Raw genomic sequence first — 16,717 nt, 5'->3', positions numbered from 1 at the left:
TTGACTGTTCTGATCATAGTTTCAGTGTTATCTCTCGACCTACAATACAGATAGTCTTGGAGTTCTGGACAAAATCATATCTAATTATAAAAATAGTCTAAGATTTGGGTCCGAGAGACAAAATCTCATCAAATGGGGGTCTGTGGCCCTAAAGTGGACTGAATTTGTGGTCCTTGGTATGGAAAAGGTTGAGAATCACTGGCTTAGAGGACAGAGAGACAACTCAAACCATGACTATGTGTGTGTGTGTTGCTGTATTTCTATATGTGAATGAGTGACAAACCTCCTCACAAGGATAGAAAGACAGGTTCCTTACTTCTTTAGAGGGTTAGTTTAGGGTTAGGATTTATAGGTTTAGGGTTAAGATTAGAATTAGGATTAGGTTTAGGTTAGGGAATGAATGTAGTAAATGAATGTCCTCCCAAGTAGACTAATACAAACTTGCGTGTGTGTGTGTGTGTGTGTGTGTGTGTGCTCACTTGTGGCTGGTGTCAGGTGCAGGACTGTAGCTGCACGGCTCTGTGACTCTGATCTGCAGGATGGGAGCTTCATAATAAGCGCTGGGCAGCAGCACCAGGTAATCCTGTGGGTCACACAGAGCGTCAGCACAGTGTTACTGAGGATCTGGAACATGAGAAACTCACTTTTTCAGCTGCTAATCAATGATTCAGGGCAATTTAATGACATCTATCCTGATCATAATGTTGCTTTTGCTGGGTTTTCTGTGCAACTGCACTGTTGCCAATTAGCAGCTGAAAACCCTTTGACTGTACATTGTCTGAATAATGTTATTTATTATGTAGTTACCTGGAGAAAGCCTGGGAGATGAGAAAAAAGTTCTTTATCAAGATAAACTGTAAGTTTGTAGCAGTTCTTTTCAGTGTATTGTTCATTTGAAACCTATCATTTCAAATATGTTATTTGAAAGAATATAGTAGTAATGTGGTAATTTATTTATTTATTTAGTTTTTGCTCTTATATGGATCACCGGAAGATGTATGTTTTGTAAAATGGTGGAGTCCTGTAATCCCATGTGGGATGGGCCAGATGTTTGGCATGACACAGAAATAAAAATAAACTAACTAACTAACTAACTAACTAACTAACTATTTATTCTTTACTTATACAGAATACAAGGCAAACATTGGAAACAATAACAGTAACGACAACAAAAACAATGAAACAAGAAGAAGAAATAAAGGACAATGAAGACTATAGGCAACATTAAGGTGATAAGTGTGTGTGCTCTCTTCCACAATAAAATATCCATGTAGGGGTGTGTGTGTGTGTGTGTGTGTGTGTGTGTGTGTGTGTGTGTGTGTGTGTGTGTGTGTGAGTGCCTCACCAGCAGTATGCCCTCGGCCTCGATCACCACGGTCCAGGTTCCGGGGTTCAGGACGAACGGCTCCACAAAGTTGTTCTGGGGAACGTTGAGGAACGTCGGCTCCACGCTGGGAGCAAACACAATCTGTTTGGACTGCTCCGAACCTGCACAACACACACACACACACACACACACACACACACACACACACACACACACACACACACAGCCAACAGGAATGTATGGTATTAAAAATGAAAGTTGAAATACAATGGGAAGAGAGAACAAAGTGAATACTGTAGCTGGTGTGTGTTGGGGGGAAATTAAAAATAAAATAAGAATTAACATCACAGAGCAGAACGTTTCAAGAGGATTTCAAGAAATTTACAAAAATAGCCCACATTCTGTTTCTTCTTATTTTATTTTTCATATTTTCTTCATAATAAGAAGAAACAGAGTGCGGGCTATCTTTGTTTACTTCAAGTTTATCCAAAAATAAACATCAGAATTCTGTTTTTTTATGCAGGGACTCTGTTTGTTTCAAGAGGATTTCAAGAGAAAATACACATAGATAAAAATGTATTAATATAAATAAAATATACATAAAATTTTGTCACAATTAATGAAAAAGCAGCTGTACAGCAAACAGGAACCAAGAAATTATGACTTTAGATTGGCTGAAACATTCTTCTACAGCTATTTAGATCGCTATTCAAACACACACACACACACACACACACACACACACACACACACATCAACATCACACACATACACACACTCTACCTAAACACCCAGACATACACATACATGGAAAACTCACACACACACACAAACACATCCCTGCAACTAACAATTTGCTGTAGCAGACAGTCAAAAAAAGCTCCTAGTGATGCTCTCTTGTGATTGGTGGAGACGTACCTCTGCGGCTGTTCTGATAGGCTGTTATTTTACCGTTGGAGGTCTCTCCCTCAGAGTTTACATATCTGAGGATGAAGCGAGTCAGATAGACGTCTGCCTCGCTCACATAAACCTGAAGCTTCACTGCACTCTATATGAGGAGGGGGGGGGGGGGAGAGGAGAGGAGGAGAGAGGAAGAGAGGAGAGGAGAGGAGGAAGAGAGAGGAGAGGAGAGGAGAGCCATAGAACAGGTGGCAAGAAAGGAAGGATGGCAGGAAAGAGTGCAGAGAGAAAAGAGTGATGGAGGAAGGAAAGAAAGAGGTAAAGAGGGAAAGAAGGAAGTAAAGAAAGAAAGATGGAAAAGGCAAGGGAAGATGGGAGGATGTACGGAAGGAAAGAAGGAGTGAAAGAGGGAACGAAGTAGAAGAAGAAGAAGGAGGGGAGGGAGAAAGCAAGGGAAGAAAGAGGGAAATGGATAAAAACAAGGACAGAAGGAGTCAATGAAGGAAGCAAGGAAAGAAAGAGTGAAGGCAAAAAAGGTGGGACAGAAGGAAAGAGGGGAGGAAAAGGTAGGGAAAGAAAGAGGGAAAAAGGGAGAGAAGGAAGAAAGGACAGGAAGGACAGGAAAGAGGGGAAAAACAAGTGGTAGGAGAGGAAGAGGAGGGAGAGAAGAGGAAGAGTAGTGGGAGGAATAGCAGAAAATAAATCCTTGGTCATAAACCCTGAACTAGACGGTGACATGTGGCCCTGCAGGGAGAGGGGGGGAGGGGGAGGGGCTTCCTCGACAGGGGGAGGGGCTTCCTCAGCAGGGGGCGGGGCCTCCACCTACAGCCAGTCAACACCACCAACCAGCACACCCATCCATCCAATCCTCAACCTGACGGATGAACGACAGGAGCGAGGGATGGAGAGGAGGGACGAGAGAGGAGAGGAAGAATATTTTTCCATCCAGGACTTTTGCTGCGTTACATTTGAAGTCGGTAGTCTGAAAGTTCGGAATTACAACTGACTAGTGGTCTAGCTTTGAAAACCCATTGGTTTGTGTTACAGCTTGTTATGTCAATTATGTTCCAAGGGTTTGAACTGATGATGGTCTAACAGATCGAACCTTTTCTGTTTGTGCACTTTTGTTTTTGCACTTTTTGCTAAGAAATTTCAGTCTTTTTTGCATCAGTCGGCCTCTTCAGGATTTGTTTCCATTTTTGACTGGTGTGCGAGTTTCTGTTGCTTAACCCACACAAATTTTTACGGAAAAGTATTAGGGCCAGTGTAGGTGACTTTTTTTTTTTTACCACAGCCAGAAGGAGGAGGGGGGTAATAAAATTTGCAAATTTCTCACAAATTTCTGACTTTAATCTCAGAATTTCTGAGTTTTTTCTCAGAAAATTACCCCCCTCCCCTGGTAAAAAAAAATCACCTAGAATGGCCCTAACACTCTTCCCTTGTAGGAAATGAGAATTTACGACTTTCCGACATCTCTTGAACGCAGCAGAAGTCTGGAGCGAAGACTGGAAAGCAAGAGAAGAGGCGAGGAAGCGCAGTTTCCAACCCAGAACTGACTGCACTCTGCTGGAGGGAACGAGAAAAGAGACGAGAAGAGGCAGAGACAACACTCTCCTCCCATCACTTCTTGTCCCAATGCTGGAACGAGCGACCAGAACGTCAGAAAGAAGAAGAAGAAGAAGAGGAGGAGGCGTCTTCAAGTCTTTCCCCTCCCGGCACTTACAGTTGCCGCAGTAGTATGTCTTGCCGTCCTCTATGACCGCCACCCGGCCCAGGACGTCCGAACCCCCGCGGTTGGCGTAGCGCAGAACCACATGGAAGAGGTCAGGAGAGCCGACCGACACCGACACCAACACCTTGGACTGCCGCGGAGCCACGGAGCAAGGCAGCAAGGCAGGAGGCAGACGTGGAAGTGGAGGGAAACAGCCAGGGAGGATAGGAAGGAAGAGCAGAAAACACCAAAACAGAGAAAAAGAGAGAGAGAGAAACCAAACCAAAGGAAACTCCTTAATTCCAGCACCATCACCACTGAAGCCCAAAGCAAACCAGCGACCCCACAGACACAGTATTACCTTTCATCCTCAGATATTCCCCTAAAAAATGAATATTTCTCTTTCCACTTTTCAGCACATACACCTCCACACACAGTTCAGTTCAGTCGACAACCTCCAACATTATCTACCTTGGGAATCCACTTTAGGCTTTTCCCACCAATATCGATAATCAAAAAAACGTACTCATTACTTGCTGAGAAGATTGAGCCTGGACACAGAATTAGATAAAATTTGGAATTAAATTGTATGTGAAATATGTGAGATACAATATTTAGACTAGGAATTCAAGTCAGTAAAGTAAGTGGTGGCGACTACATCCACAGTGCGGTGAAGTGTTAATGAACTTTTATAGAGGTATATGCGCTGAAAAGTAAAAAAATATTCTCACCAAAGTGAAATATCCCTTTAAATAACCCATAGAGCAAGCAGTTACATGCAGGAGGAGTGTAACTGGGGGCCACAATCATAAACAACATCTACATATACAATTCATAATACAATATAGTACCAATATATTCACATTCATGAAGAAAATCAAGTTAAAAAAAAAATACTTTTTATACATTTTAACCACAGTTGAAGCTTTAGAAAATATGCTACATGTAAACACAAATCTGTGACTGAAATCAAATCTAAATATTTATTAATACTTCATCGACAGTCAACATAGTGAGAATTCATTCAAGCCAATAGGAGTTTCTTATTAACATGACAAAGATGTATCTTTAACTTCATCATGTTCTATATGTTGTATTCTCATCCATATCTTTGCTGCTGCAATGATCTGGATATGATCTCCATGGGGGATCTTAAATCATCTCATCTTATCTTAAATCATATTTGCTGTAAACACAGTGGACCAGTGCTGGAGGTCAAAGGTGAGAGGTGAGAGGTGAGAGGGCGGTCCTCCTACCTGGATGGGGGACATCTGAGCGTAGCCCCTCCAGCTGAAGTCTTTAAACTCCAGAGGGTTGTAGCCGAACCGCACCGGCCGGCCGTCCAGCATGGTGCCTTCCTCGATCTCAAACTTCAGGTGGTGCAGGTCGGGGAAGTAGTGGTTCGGACGAGGCCTGGAGGAGAGAGGAAGACATCAGTAAATCAATAACACGTTCATTTTGAGACATTAGTATACTCAACGTAAACAGACCAGACCATCAGTGGTCAGCCTGTCAGCCTCTACCAGCCTCTACTCTGCATCCTCCATTGTTTCTCCTTCACCTGGTGGATCTGGAGGGAAATCTGCTGGATCGCTTTACGGCACAAAACAGGAAGAGGTTCTGTTCTTCCAGAGCAAACGGAGCTAAAGCTTTGACTCACAGGTTGCACTTGGGTCCTTCCACGTTCGGTCTGCAGCGACACCTTCCGTTCCTCTCTCCACAAGACTGACCCGCTGAACCTCCGATGTCACACTGGCAACCTGGACGCGCACACACACACACACACACACACACACACACGCACACACATATACAGTGAGACGTTAGAAGATGTTAGTTGACACATCTGATAATGCCCAGCAAACAGCACCAAAATGAAACTTTAGATGATGTCCGAAGTCGTCTATAGCTGCTGCCTGCTCCGTTTTGGGAAATCTGAACCTAAATATCTTTCCGATATCAGTTCAAAACAGTATACAGAGCTGTTTTAATATCATTTTTCAACCTTTGCCATAATAACATATTGTGAAAATGATGTGCTTGATGTTTGGCTTGATGTTGAACTCCTCCTGCATGTCGCCATCTGTGAAATACTTGCTGGGTGATTACTCCAATCTCCCTTCAATTCACTGATACGCACTAACAAGTACAAGAATCACAACATATGAACATAAACACTGCTAGTAGATTAACCAATTTCAACAGCCAATTTGAATTCAACAATCCAATTTACTGCCTTTAAATGTTCATTCTTGTTATGGGAAACTAACAGCGACTTTGAAGTGTCGTTCAGCGCTGACAGCACAGCCCTGCAGGTCGTTTTATAACTAATAATAATAATAAATAAATAATATACTGATGATGTCTCACCCTGGCAGCCGAAGTAGTTGTGTTCCTGCAGGTTGTAGTATCCGTCTTTACACACAGAGCAGACTCCACTGCACACATTGGGCTTACAGTGGCACTGACCAGAGCCCTGCCAGGAAATAGACAGATCATTATTATTATTATTAAAATAACAGGAACCATGAGCATTGATCACATTGGGCTTACAGTGGCACTGACTGGCACTGATTTATTCATTAATAATGATTAGGGCGTTGCCAATCATCAATGAAGCATTAATTCTGGTCGTTGTTTTTCATTTTTTGTTTCATGTTTTTTCATGTTTAGTCTTTACCATCTTTCTCTGACCTTCCAAATTCGTTCTATTTATACCTTAACTGTACTGAACCCTGAACAAATCTAATGGAAAAACATACTGTACTCTGGCAGCACAGTTACAGTATGGCACACTGATAGGGTGACCACCTCTTAATTATTCCGTTGCAGGACAGCAGACGTGATGACAATGCAGGGCACGTGGGAGAGAGAAATTACTATTATTAGGCTATGTAAATATTGATTTAATATAGACGGAATGCCTATTTGCAGTGGCGTTGGATATTAACTTGCTTTAACTCATCGGTGCGCTTTATGAAACGTTTATTTTAACGACACTAGGACCTATTCAAGCCAATAAATATAATGAATTAAATATAATAGGCTAATAGTTAGGTTGAAAAGCACATTTTATGCAATAGGAGGGATAAACCGACCAGTTTCCTTAAGTAGCGACTAGAAAATGCATGGTTAAGTAGATAAGTATGTTGTTTACAAAAACAATTAAAAAATACACCTAATCATTGAAATACGGGACACTGGTTATGACGTGCGGGACGTGGGACAAACGTTCCAATTTCGGGACTGTCCTGCGAAATGTGGGACAGGTGGTCACCCTACACACTGGGGCAGTGGATAAAGTATTTAAGTGTTTTTCAGAGGGAAGGAAGCAGCTGAACTCACTCACCTGTGCACACTGTGCCACACCGCTCACTGTTCCTGGGATGTTACACTCACAGCCTGGAGGAGAAACACAACACACACACACATTAGACATTAGACAGAGGCTTTGTGTGTCGGCTCCATCAGAGGTGAGATGCTCAGACTGAAGATCAGGATGTTAAAGTAAGAGTTTTAGGTAAAAATACACCTGTCTTATCAGCCTGAATCACAAACTGGGACTGCAATAGAGAAGAGCGTCCCATCCCCTCTAATTGAGATGCCGTTTTTTTCAGTTACCTCTCTCTCGCCATTTATTAACAAACATGGAAAGTTGCCTACTGCAGATTTAAAGTCGTGGTGTCTGTGTGTGTGTGTGTGTGTGTGTGTGTGTGTGTGTGTGCGTGTGCGTGTGTCTTACTGGAGCATCCGTCAGGAGTGTCGGGGGAGAGGTTCCAGTACAGAGGTTTACACCTGTCGCAGGCCCCGCCCTCCACATGGAGACGACACTCACACTGGCCCTGAGAGGATGATTGACAGAAAAAATAAACCAATCAGACCATTTCTACTACCAGCATGATGGCTTTTACTACAATAAACATTCCTAATGCAAATTCCACCTGCCTTGTAGTTACTGTATATGTGCTATAGGTCACAATGAAATCACATTTTGACGTATTTCCAATTAATTTCTATCAAAATTTAATTTCCACTAAAAGTAAACCATTTCCCATGTATCGTTATATAGGTATAAGATGACATGGAAACTTAACCACCAAATGTCTGACCCAGCCTTTCCTTGTATTTGATGTCACAGCTCCAAGCTCAGCTCTTTTAGCCATAGCCACTTTGCATCACTCCTGGTAGGCTAAAACTTGAGTTTAATTCATTAGAAGTTTTCAAATGATCCAAAAAGGTGTTGTGAGTATAAACTTACCACAGGTGGCTGCACCACATACTGAACAGAGCCGGCAGGATGGCAGGTACCAGCTGGGGAAGATAGAGAGGAGGCAATGAAGAGACAGAAAAAGAAGAGACAAAAATCTCAGCTACAGTTTTTCTGGCTAAGTAACATCAGACTGAAGCACAGTGAAAATAGGCATCGGGTAATAGAGGAACTAGCTAATATGAAGCCTAGCTAAAATACAATCTATCCATACTAAGTTATAGGTTAGCTAGTTAGCTAGCTGACGTTCCCAGTTCAAACTAGCCAAACTAGCCTATAGCTAAGTAAGTAAGTCAAATTTTATTTATATAGCACCTTTCAAAACATAGGTTACAAAGTGCTTTACAAAAGAATAAAAGGTTAAAAGAACAAACAATGAGATTTAACAACGTTACAACAACAAAGCAACAACAGTTAAAGGCATCACAAATATATAGTTATCTAGGTTAGCTAGTTAGCTAGCTGACGTTCCCAGTTCAAACTAGCCAAACTAGCCTATAGCTATCTAGGTAAGCTAGTTAGCTAGCTTCCAACATCATGAACGCCATGGACATGAATGAATGAAAACAATAAATAATAGCCATTTGTATTTTACATATCTATATTGACCAGAGTTCCTCCTTTACCTTTCAAGTTTGACAGTTAGCTAATCTTTGGCTCCGCCCACTGAGGTTTAACTCAACCAATCAGATTGTTTCTGCCTCCAGAGCAGCTCTGCCTCTGAGAAATCTTGTAGAACTAAAACTCCAATCTTTTCTATGTGCACTTGTATGTCTGCATATGTGTTTACGTATACGTGTCTGTCTGTGCACTGGCCTGTGTGTGTGTGTGTGTGTCATTACCCTAACACACCTGAGTCAGGCGCACATGTGTGTGTGTGTGTGTGTGTGTGTGTGTGTGTCAGTACCTTGGCAGTTGGGGAAGCCGTAGGCCCCGTGTGCACAGCTGTCACACCTCAGGCCCTCCACACCATGCAGACACACACACTGTCCTGTCAGCTGGTCACAGCTGGAGTAACGAGAGCCTTCTGCTGAGCACTGACAGGCTGCAGGGGAAACACATTGACTCAGATTAGAGATCCATTTCATCTTATAAATATATCATATCTGATAAAAGCAGTCCGATCACTTTTATATGCAAAGCGATATATTGTTAGGTTTAGAAGTTTAGACAGATACAGCAACAAGCCAAGCCAAGCAGCTGTCTGATGCATCGTCAGGGTTTCTGACTCACGTGTGCAGCTGGGGTAACCGTAGTAACCGGGGGCACACTGGTCACATGACGCTCCGCTGTAATTGGGCCGGCAGTGGCAGTGACCCGACACGCTGCAGCTGGCGTCCAATGAGGTGCGAGGATCACAGCTGCACACTGGGAAACAGGAAGTGAGACGCCTCGTTAACAAAAATAAACAACAATCATAAGATACAAACAAGGTGATTATTAAAGCCAAGGAGTCAATAGTTAAGGTGTGACTGAGTCAACTTTGTTCGAGTCCCAAGTCAGTGTCAAGTCTTGAGGCACAAGTCTCAAGTCCCAAGTCTAAATGTAGATTACCAAGTCAAGTCCAAGTCAAGTCTATGTCATTAATGTCAAGTCTCAAGTCTAAATGTAGATCACCAAGTCAAGTCCAAGTCAAGTCTATGTCATTAATGTCAAGTCCCAAGTCTAAATGTAGATTACCAAGTCAAGTCCAAGTCAAGTCCATGTCATTAATGTCAAGTCTCAAGTCTAAATGTAGAACAGCAAGTCAAGTCAGAACAAATCAAGAGTCCAGTATCAATTTAATATCTTAAAGAAAACTAAATATCTAGGACTTTTCAATGCAATATGGTTTTAATAGGATAAAAACTTGGTAAGAGCATCATGAGTTTGATTTCTATAATCAGTTTCAACTTCAATAAATTCAATCATTCCATACAAATTCAGAAAACAGAATTTAAATTCAGTCGTCTGCTGGAACAAATCTCATCACTTTCAATCTGAGTCATTTACACAAACACAAGATCTCAAGTCAAGACTTTAGAAACCTTTTCAAGTCATCAGAGTACAAGTCAGAGTCAAGTCCCAAGTCACCAGAACCCAAGTCAAGTCAAGTCTCAGGTCTTGTCTTCATGCATCAAGTCAAGTCTCAAGCAATTAAAACTGTGACTTGAGTCCAAGTCACGTGACTCGAGTCCCCACCTCTGACTTTCACTATATTTTTACTTGTGTATCATGTCATTATACTTTTATTTGTGGCTCCACTGCACATAGTTTTAGTGTTCTATATATTTGTTTTATACTGCTTTGATATGAAAGTCTCTTCCACATTCCCTAATACAGAATCAGAGTTTTATTTGAAGGTCTGCTCCATTTAAAACCTCATAGCTGTGCGACAGTTGCTGCCGGACTAATTCTACTTTACACTGAGAAGGTAGAACCCCAATAAAGTGCCATTAAATTTAACAAGGCAGTTTAACACTTCATAAGAAGGTGCTGAGAGTTTAGTGTTTCCATGTGTGTTTCTCCGTGTGAGTCCAACATGTGTTCAGTCCAACAGGATATCAAGTTCTTTCACTTTCCTCCAGCGCGTGTGTGTGTGTGTGTGTGTGTGTGTGTATGTGTGTGTGTGTGTGTGTGTGTGTGTACCTTGACAGTTGGGGTAGGAGTGGAATCCGGAGCGGCACTGTTCACATCGAGGGCCCTGAAACTCCGGCTTACACAGACAGAGACCGGACGCATCGCAGCCACCTGGCAGAGAGCCGACTGAACTACAGCCACACACTGAGAGAGAGAGGGAGAGAGAGAGAGAGAGGGGGGGGGGGGAGAGAGAGAGAGAGATAGAGAGAGAGAGAGAGGGAGAGAGAGAGAGAGAGAGAGAGGGGGAGAGAGAGAGAGGAAGAGAGAGAGAGAGGGGGGAGAGAGAGGGGGGAGAGAGAGAGAGAGATAGAGAGAGAGAGAGGGAGAGAGAGAGAGAGAGAGAGAGAGAGGAAGAGAGAGAGAGAGGGGGGAGAGAGAGGGGGGAGAGAGAGGGGGGAGAGAGAGGGAGAGAGAGAGAGAGAGGGGAGGGAGAGAGAGAAGGAGAGAGAGAGGGGGGAGAGAGAGGGAGAGAGAGAGAGAGAGAGGGGAGGGAGAGAGAGAAGGAGAGAGAGAGAGCGAAAGAGAGAGAGAGAGTGACAGAGAACGACAGAGAGAGAGAGGGAGAGAGAGAGAGGGGGGGAGAGAGAGAGGGAGAGAGAGAGAGAGAGAGAGTGACAGAGCGACAGAGAGAGAGAGGGAGAGAGAGAGAAGAAGGGGGAGAGGGGGGAAAGAGAGGGGGGAGGGAAGAGAGGGGGGGAGAAAGGAAAGAAAAAACATATACATCAGCAAATTCCACTAAATTTGATATATTTTACTGTATTTTCTACTATACTATACTCTCTATGGTATTCTCTTCTGTACTTAATATTGAAATTAATTTATTCTCTATTTTACATATGATGTTATTATTGCAACTATTACTATTATTACCATTATTGTAACAGTTTATTTTAATTTTATTGGACTTTTTTTTTTATCATCATTATGAATGTTATCATTACTGATTACTACCCAGTTTTTGGCAGTATATACTGACCTGTACTTGATGCCAGTAAAGCTCACTGAATTGAAATAGTAAATAGAGAGAGAGGTCAGCTGTTGTTCCCTCTGCCTGGTCACATTACAGGCTGAGTGTTCTTTATGCTGACAGGACATCAGACAGAAACTGAATATGGGCTTTGTGTTTTGTTTTTTATACAGAACGGGTCCATCCGGTTTGGAAGTGGCCTTGCTTCCTTTTAATGACTTGGTCATTTCATTTTTCTCTTTTTTGAGCATTTTGAGAGTGACTGATTATATTAATTTGCCATTTTCAGTGGCAACACTGACTAATTAACTGATTAATTTCTAGTGTTGTGAATATGCTATTCCTATATGATTCTAAACAGTTTCATTTACTAAACAGAAGGCTTTAATCTATACTGCCACGATGACGTTCTTTATGTGCTCACACTCACTATATTTGAATTGAAGCTATGATTCAGTGTCATGCAGCCATGAGGCCGTCTGTTAAACACAGTGCTGGACTGAAAATGTTCTGTTTACGCTTGCTGTGCAGTTTTACACGGTGTGTTTGTACAGTCAGAGTGAAATGGATCATTTTAATTTTAACTGTTGATCGAATCGATAATCAGCCGATCACACTGATAAGAAATTGGTAATTGGACAGAGGAAACCCGATCAGTGCATCCCGATATGTAACAGCTGAAAAAAAGAGGTTTGCTCCAAATTGTGCTCTGCAAATAATATACAAAATTAAAACAAATTACTGTACTTATTATAATAGTAATAAAAAATAACAGTAGATATCTTAAGTAATTGGTGGACAAACTGATGATACTTTACAGACTCAGATTTTTTAGAGATAATGAATAACTAAAAGAGAGAGAGAAAGAGAGAGAGAGTGTGAGACAGAGAGAGAGAGAGAGAGAGAGAGACTCACGTTGGCACAGTGGGTAGTTGAAGTAGCCGGGGGCACACTGGTCACAGTGGTCACCGTGGAAACCGTTACGACACACACCGTGTCCGGTGAGCGAGTCACATGACCCGTCCAGACAGCCTGGACCTGAACACTGACAGGCTGTGCACACACACACATACACACACACACACACACACACACACACACACACACACACACCAACAAACAGTTAGGTAAACAAACTGCACCGAAACAAACAATAAAATAATAACAAAGCCACAGACTGGAGCAGAGGTGTAAATGAGAAACTATTTACACTGATAAACACAGCTTGGTGCAATGCTGTTTACTCAGGAGTGAATGTGTGTGTGTGTCTGTGTGTGTGTGTGTGTGTGTGTGTGTGTGTGTGTGTGTGTGTGTGTGAGGTCGCTCCTGGGTGGCAAACCAACTCTAGAATAAATAAATAAACAGACCCATAAATGAGGTGTCTGGGATTCCTGGCTCTGTGTGTGTATTTGTGTCTGTTTCTGTGTGTGTGGTTCAAATATGTGTGTGTGTGTGTGTGTGTGTGTGTGTGTGTGTGTGTCCATTTCTCACCCTGACAGTTGAGCCCATAGAAGCCAGGGGCGCAGGCGTCACAGTGGTCTCCGCTGAAGCCCGGCTTACAGATGCAGGTCCGAGTCCGAGGGTCCGGCCTGCAGGAGTTATCCACCGTGCCTGCTGCACTGCACTCACAGTCTGAGAGAGGGGGAGGGGGGGGGGGAGAGAGAGAGAGAGAGGGGGGGGGGGGGGGGGGGGGGGGGAGTGAGAGGGGGAGAGAGAGAAGGGGGGGAGAAAAACAGGGAGAAGAGACAGTTTGAGAGAGATAAGAGAAAGATACAGAAAGAGAGAAAGAGAGGGAAACAGAGAGAGAGGGGGGGGGAGAGAGAGGGAGGGAAACAGAGGGAGAGAGAGGGAGGGAAAGAGAGAGAAAGAGAGAGAGAGAGAGGGGGGGAAACAGAGAGAGAGAGAGAGAGAGAGAGAGGGGGGGGGAAACAGAGAGAGAGAGAGAGAGAGAGAGGGAGGGGGAAACAGAGAGAGATAGAGAGAGCGAGAGAGGGAGGGAAACAGAGAGAGAGAGAGAGGGAGAGAGAGAGAGAGAGAGAGAGAGAGGGAGGGAAACAGAGAGAGAGAGAGAGAGAGAGAGAGAGGGAGGGAAACAGAGAGAGAGAGAGAGGGAGAGATGTTTTCATACCAAATAATTTCATCATCTCAACATGGTTTGAAAGTGTAAACTTGTTTGTTGCCTTTCGATAAATGACATTTCATAACCTGCTTTGGCAATATTGGCAATATTGTTTCTGGTGAACAGTCATGCCAATAAAGTTATTGAATTATTGAATTATTGATAGAGATAGAGAGATTTACTCCCAGTCATTCTCCATTATGAGAAATTAATTCCTCCTTGTTTCTTCTTCTTCTTTGACTTGTCATTTTCCCGGTCACATTTAACAGAAATAAAACCAGCCCCCCCACCCCCCCCCCTCCTGCTGCAGAGCCACAGCAGACTGATGTGAAAACACTGGCTTGTCTCTCTCTCTCTTCAGTCTCTCTCAGGTTGGACTGAAGTGTGTTTTGATCCGGCTTATCACATTCCACTGAGATTCCTTTCACACCGCACCGCTTTCCCAAAACTCCCCAACACACCTGACTGCAGCAGCAGGACAGCAGCTGAGACGAGACAAAACCCTCTTAAGAAAAAAAATCTTCTCAAGTGCCATTTTTTTCTTAACGTTAGTTTTAAGAAAAAAAAAAAGGAAAAAATGCTATTCCCAAAAACAGTTCTTATATATTTTCTTAAATTTCTTCTTATGTTTCTTCCTAAGAAAAAACTTTAGGAATACATGGTATTCTTGAAATGAAAGTTGAAGACAGCCCTTCACCTGTCTTAAAACTCCTACAGTGAAAAGGTAAGCCTCTAATATCATATATTTAAACACATTTTAGACAAGTAGGTTATAGTTCAAAGTCTTCATAGGTTCCCCTACACCTAACATTAAGATGAACATTTATTGTAAAGCTTTATTTGGTGTAGGGCCAGGTAGGCCTCTGTCTCATGTCTGTTGGAAATAAGCTGCAAATTTTACAGTTACCAACAGCAACCAATGTTTAAATCTTTGCTCTAGTTGCCCTAAATAGGTTTTTCCCCAATTGTTTTGTAGATGGAAACACTTTGGGTTGCCTCCTAGCCTTGTCTCCTAGCTTCCTAGCCTTGTCTCCTAGCCTCCTAGCCTTGTCTCCTAGCCTCAATGGCAGTAAGCCTAAAGTTTATTAACCAGAATTAATTCAGGCCCTATTTTGAGAAGTTCTTAAGTAGGAAAATTAAAGATATTCGTAAGAAATTAGACTGTTACTAAGAAAATATTGAATTATTGAATATATATATATTTTTTTTCATTTTTTCATTATAATTTTTTTCATTATAATTTTCAATTTTTTTCATTTTCAGTTTTTTCATTTTACATTCTCCATTATTTATTTTTTCTTCCTTGCTGTATTCTATCATTTTTGCTGCTGCAACGACCCGATTTTCCCACGTTGATCAATAAACCCAGAAAAGATTTTGGCGTTGAAGAGATATTGATATGAAAACCTGTGTTGAAAACCTGTGTAAATATATAGTGCTAAAATAAAAGTTGACACAACGTCTGTAGCTGAATCATGCAAAAGTTCAAAGCAATCAAGCAATATCTGAATTTGGAAGAAAGACAACTTTCTTAACGGATTGAAATGAAGGAAGAAGTGAAACCAGAACTGATGGAAAGAAAAACACCTAACAGGCTCTATCTTCGACTGAACAAGAAGCTTGGTAACACTTTACAATAAGGGTCACTAAGTTAAGGGTTAGTTAATGCTTAATAAGGGTTAGTTAATGCTTAATAACGGTTAACTAACCCTTAACTTAGTGACCCTTATTGTAAAGTGTTACCAGAAGCTTTGAGCTCAAGGTTCCACAGGAAGAGAGAGTGACAGGTCTTACTGATGATCTCTGATGCTGGCTTGGCCTCTCCGTTGTTGTTGTTGGTGGGATAAGTGGGGATGGCTGTGAGAGAGAGAGAGAACAGAAACCAGTGAAACAAGACAACAAGCAGACTGTCAAAGCTTCTAAAACTGATTCTGATTTAAAACTCTGTGCATAGCAGCGAGGGAAAGATGTACATGTATAAATGTAAAATGTAAAGAAAGTGAATTGATTGTGCAATTTATTGTATTTGATATGTTTGCCATATTGGGCTGTAAATAAATAAAACTTGACTTGACTTAAAGAAAGACATACTGCATGTGTGTGTATTCATGTACATCGGTTGTGCGAGTTTGTGTGTACATGCATGTATGTATGTGTGTGCACATTACACAAGTACACGTACATGAGTGTGTGTGTGTATGTATGTGTAAACGCCTGTGTGTGTGTGTGTGCATGCAGGCTTGCTACATGGCTAGTTTCAGCCAAGCAATCTGGTAAAAGACACTTTGATAATTCCTGTGAGGTTCAGCAAGTCCAGGGGAAACCAGGGGAAATCTTTCTTCTTTCTCCTCTCTTTTAATTCTTATACTATATGTACATGACTTTCTAGAAAGCTGTTCAGTCAGTACACAAGTCGGTAACTCCTGTATAAAACCCATAATACACAAGAAGGCGTTCTATATGGTGATTTTAGGAACTTTAGTCCATCATACCCATATGCCGGGATGTGCGGATGCTTCCAAACCAAGGAAAATAATATATATACTGTATAAGAATAATTCTCAGGTATTACTGCTGTAGAAGAAGACTCACGGTAACAGTCGGGGAAGTTGATGAAGCCGCTGGCGCAGGAGTCGCACTTCTCCCCGGTGTAGTTTGGTTTGCAGTAACACCGACCGGTCACATCCTCACAGGTCCCGTCCGTAAACTCTGACTCACACACACACGCTGCAGGGAGGAAGAGGAAGGAGGAGGAAGAAAAAGACGAGGATGATGGGGAGGAGGAGCAGGGACAAAAAAAAGGGGGA

General features: G+C 42.2%; 1 protein-coding gene across 1 annotated transcript in view; it reads right to left on the bottom strand.

Moving 5' to 3' along the window:
* Positions 1-479: 479 nt before the first annotated feature.
* Positions 480-16,717, bottom strand: part of LOC139639559 (laminin subunit alpha-5-like) — a gene marked incomplete at both ends in the record, with an annotated part of 38,938 nt that continues 22,700 nt past the window's right edge. The window contains 16 exons of the mRNA XM_071513682.1: positions 480-583; positions 1,346-1,488; positions 2,246-2,375; positions 5,195-5,351; positions 5,599-5,698; positions 6,309-6,414; positions 7,288-7,340; positions 7,681-7,780; positions 8,197-8,249; positions 9,113-9,250; positions 9,439-9,573; positions 10,834-10,935; positions 12,707-12,823; positions 13,283-13,423; positions 15,654-15,767; positions 16,503-16,637. Of these exons, the coding sequence (XP_071369783.1) occupies positions 480-583; positions 1,346-1,488; positions 2,246-2,375; positions 5,195-5,351; positions 5,599-5,698; positions 6,309-6,414; positions 7,288-7,340; positions 7,681-7,780; positions 8,197-8,249; positions 9,113-9,250; positions 9,439-9,573; positions 10,834-10,935; positions 12,707-12,823; positions 13,283-13,423; positions 15,654-15,767; positions 16,503-16,637 (1,828 nt within the window). The remainder of the gene's footprint in view (positions 584-1,345; positions 1,489-2,245; positions 2,376-5,194; positions 5,352-5,598; positions 5,699-6,308; positions 6,415-7,287; positions 7,341-7,680; positions 7,781-8,196; positions 8,250-9,112; positions 9,251-9,438; positions 9,574-10,833; positions 10,936-12,706; positions 12,824-13,282; positions 13,424-15,653; positions 15,768-16,502; positions 16,638-16,717) is intronic.

This window comes from Centroberyx affinis, unplaced genomic scaffold (assembly GCF_046629955.1).
Source record: "Centroberyx affinis isolate AG114_WGS23_722 - 3 ecotype Tasmania unplaced genomic scaffold, CSIRO-AGI_Caff_v1 ptg007383l_1, whole genome shotgun sequence".
Classification (NCBI taxonomy): Eukaryota; Metazoa; Chordata; class Actinopteri; order Beryciformes; family Berycidae; genus Centroberyx; species Centroberyx affinis.
The sequence above is the reverse complement of the archived record's forward strand: the minus strand, read 5'-3'. Positions and strand labels throughout refer to the sequence as shown.